This window comes from Nestor notabilis, unplaced genomic scaffold, assembly GCF_000696875.1.
Source record: "Nestor notabilis isolate BGI_N333 unplaced genomic scaffold, ASM69687v1 scaffold25371, whole genome shotgun sequence".
Taxonomy (NCBI): domain Eukaryota; kingdom Metazoa; phylum Chordata; class Aves; order Psittaciformes; family Psittacidae; genus Nestor; species Nestor notabilis.
Genome location: NW_009914660.1, coordinates 4,260 through 5,967, shown reverse-complemented (window position 1 = coordinate 5,967; position 1,708 = coordinate 4,260). Strand labels below are relative to the sequence as shown.

The 1,708-nt window shown below is 57.2% G+C and overlaps 1 protein-coding gene across 1 annotated transcript in view; it reads right to left on the bottom strand.

The window, feature by feature from the left end:
- Positions 1-563: 563 nt before the first annotated feature.
- The window catches only part of DDOST (dolichyl-diphosphooligosaccharide--protein glycosyltransferase subunit (non-catalytic)), a gene marked incomplete at its 5' end in the record, with an annotated part of 5,135 nt that continues 3,990 nt past the window's right edge, over positions 564-1,708 (bottom strand). The window contains 5 exon segments of the mRNA XM_010023761.1: positions 564-669; positions 671-705; positions 787-893; positions 1,000-1,120; positions 1,214-1,361. Of these exon segments, the coding sequence (XP_010022063.1) occupies positions 564-669; positions 671-705; positions 787-893; positions 1,000-1,120; positions 1,214-1,361 (517 nt within the window).

Here is a 1,708-nt window from a genome sequence, read left to right as displayed (position 1 = left end):
CTGGGGCACCATGTGGCTCTTGGGGTGCCCTGCCTTTCCCGGTGTGCCTTCAGTGACACCCTGGGCCCCTCCATGCACCCCAGAGACCCATTTTGCCTTTCAGCACGCTCCAGCCCAGGGCACCATCCGACTGTTCCCTCACAGCCCACCTGAGGGACACCCCAAGCTGGCGTGGGGAGGTGGGGACATGGCGAGAGCCCCACGTGGTGAATTCACTCAGCTTCCACCCGGGAGACAGGAACAAGACTTTATTTTGGAAAAGGGAGTTAATCTCAAACCAAACCCATTCCTACAGGAGCGCGAGACAACGGTCACGAATCCATGAGGGAACAGTGCCGGAACTGTCGTGGTTTCAGGGCTGCAGGCGCTTCGGGGACAGACTTCCATCCTCTCCTCCCCCCCAGTTTGATTTTCTTCCCTATTCATCCCTGCTCTGTGTAAAAATAAGACCAAATTCAAATCCAGGGTATGTCTGGCACCTACCAGTCCTCACACGGATACAACCAAAGGGCCTGAGTGCAGCCCAGCGCCAGAGAAGAAGCTCTTCTCGCTCCACGGGGAGCTCAGTCAGATTTCTCCTTCTCCTTCATGTGCAGGAAGACGATGCTGAACATGAAGAGACCGACCATCATGGAGAAGGCGCCAGCATAGTACGGGTACGCCGAGGGTCTCGTACTGCGTGTGCTGGAGGGGACGCACGGACACCTGGGAGGGGACAGAGCAGCCCTTCGAGTCCAGCACCCCATAAACCCACCCCACTGGGTGATTAAACCCCCCTGGGCTCACCTGGGTGGAGGAGTAGAGGTGGGTGTAACCCAGGCGGTTATAATCCACCTTGAACTGAAACACGCCGTAGACGTCCGGCAGCTTGAAACGCACGCTGTATTTGCCACCTGGGAAAGAGACAGTGGTGACATTGAGGTGATGGTGACATTGAGGTGGCAGCAGTGAGGGGTAGGATCGGGCCCCTAGCAGGGCCGGGGCACTGGGGGAACCTACCGTTCCTCTTCAGGAAGGTCCGCACAAAGGGATCGATGCGGACAAACTCCAGCTGAATGTCATCTCCATCAAAGGGGACCCACTTGCCATCAGAAAGCTTCTCGATGACAATGCTGTACTCCTGGAACAAACCCGCAACAGGGGACGTTCACGAGTGGCGCCTGGAAACGAACCTCAACCCATTCTGAGCTCCCTCCCAGGCGGGCAGGCATACCACGAGGTCGGTGACGGTGTAGGCACTGGGAGGTGTGAGCTCCCCTACGCGATGGTGGGACACGGCTCCGACGCGCAGCACTCCCTCTTCCTTGAACACCCAGCGGGACAGGGCAATGGCCAGCTCGTAATTACCCGTCTGTGAGTACCTATGGATGGAGGAATGCTGGGAAAGCACAGCAGCCGTGCCCTAAAACCACACCGTGAGCCAAAACCCGAACCGTTAATAGATGTGAAAGCAACACAAAGAGATCTGGGGTGAAAGGAGGGAATTGCTTCCCAAGGCGCTTTGTTCCAAAAGGCCAGAGGCATCAGAGGAATGTGTTACCCTGATCATACCTTGGGCAATCCCAAGCAAAATACTGGATGGAGAACAGCCCTGAGGAGAAGGACTTGGGATGTTGGTCAATGAGAAGCTCCCCATGACCCAGCTTCAGTGAGTGCTTGAGCCCAGAACCCCCCGTGTGCTGGGCTGCACCCCCCGAGCGTGAGCAGC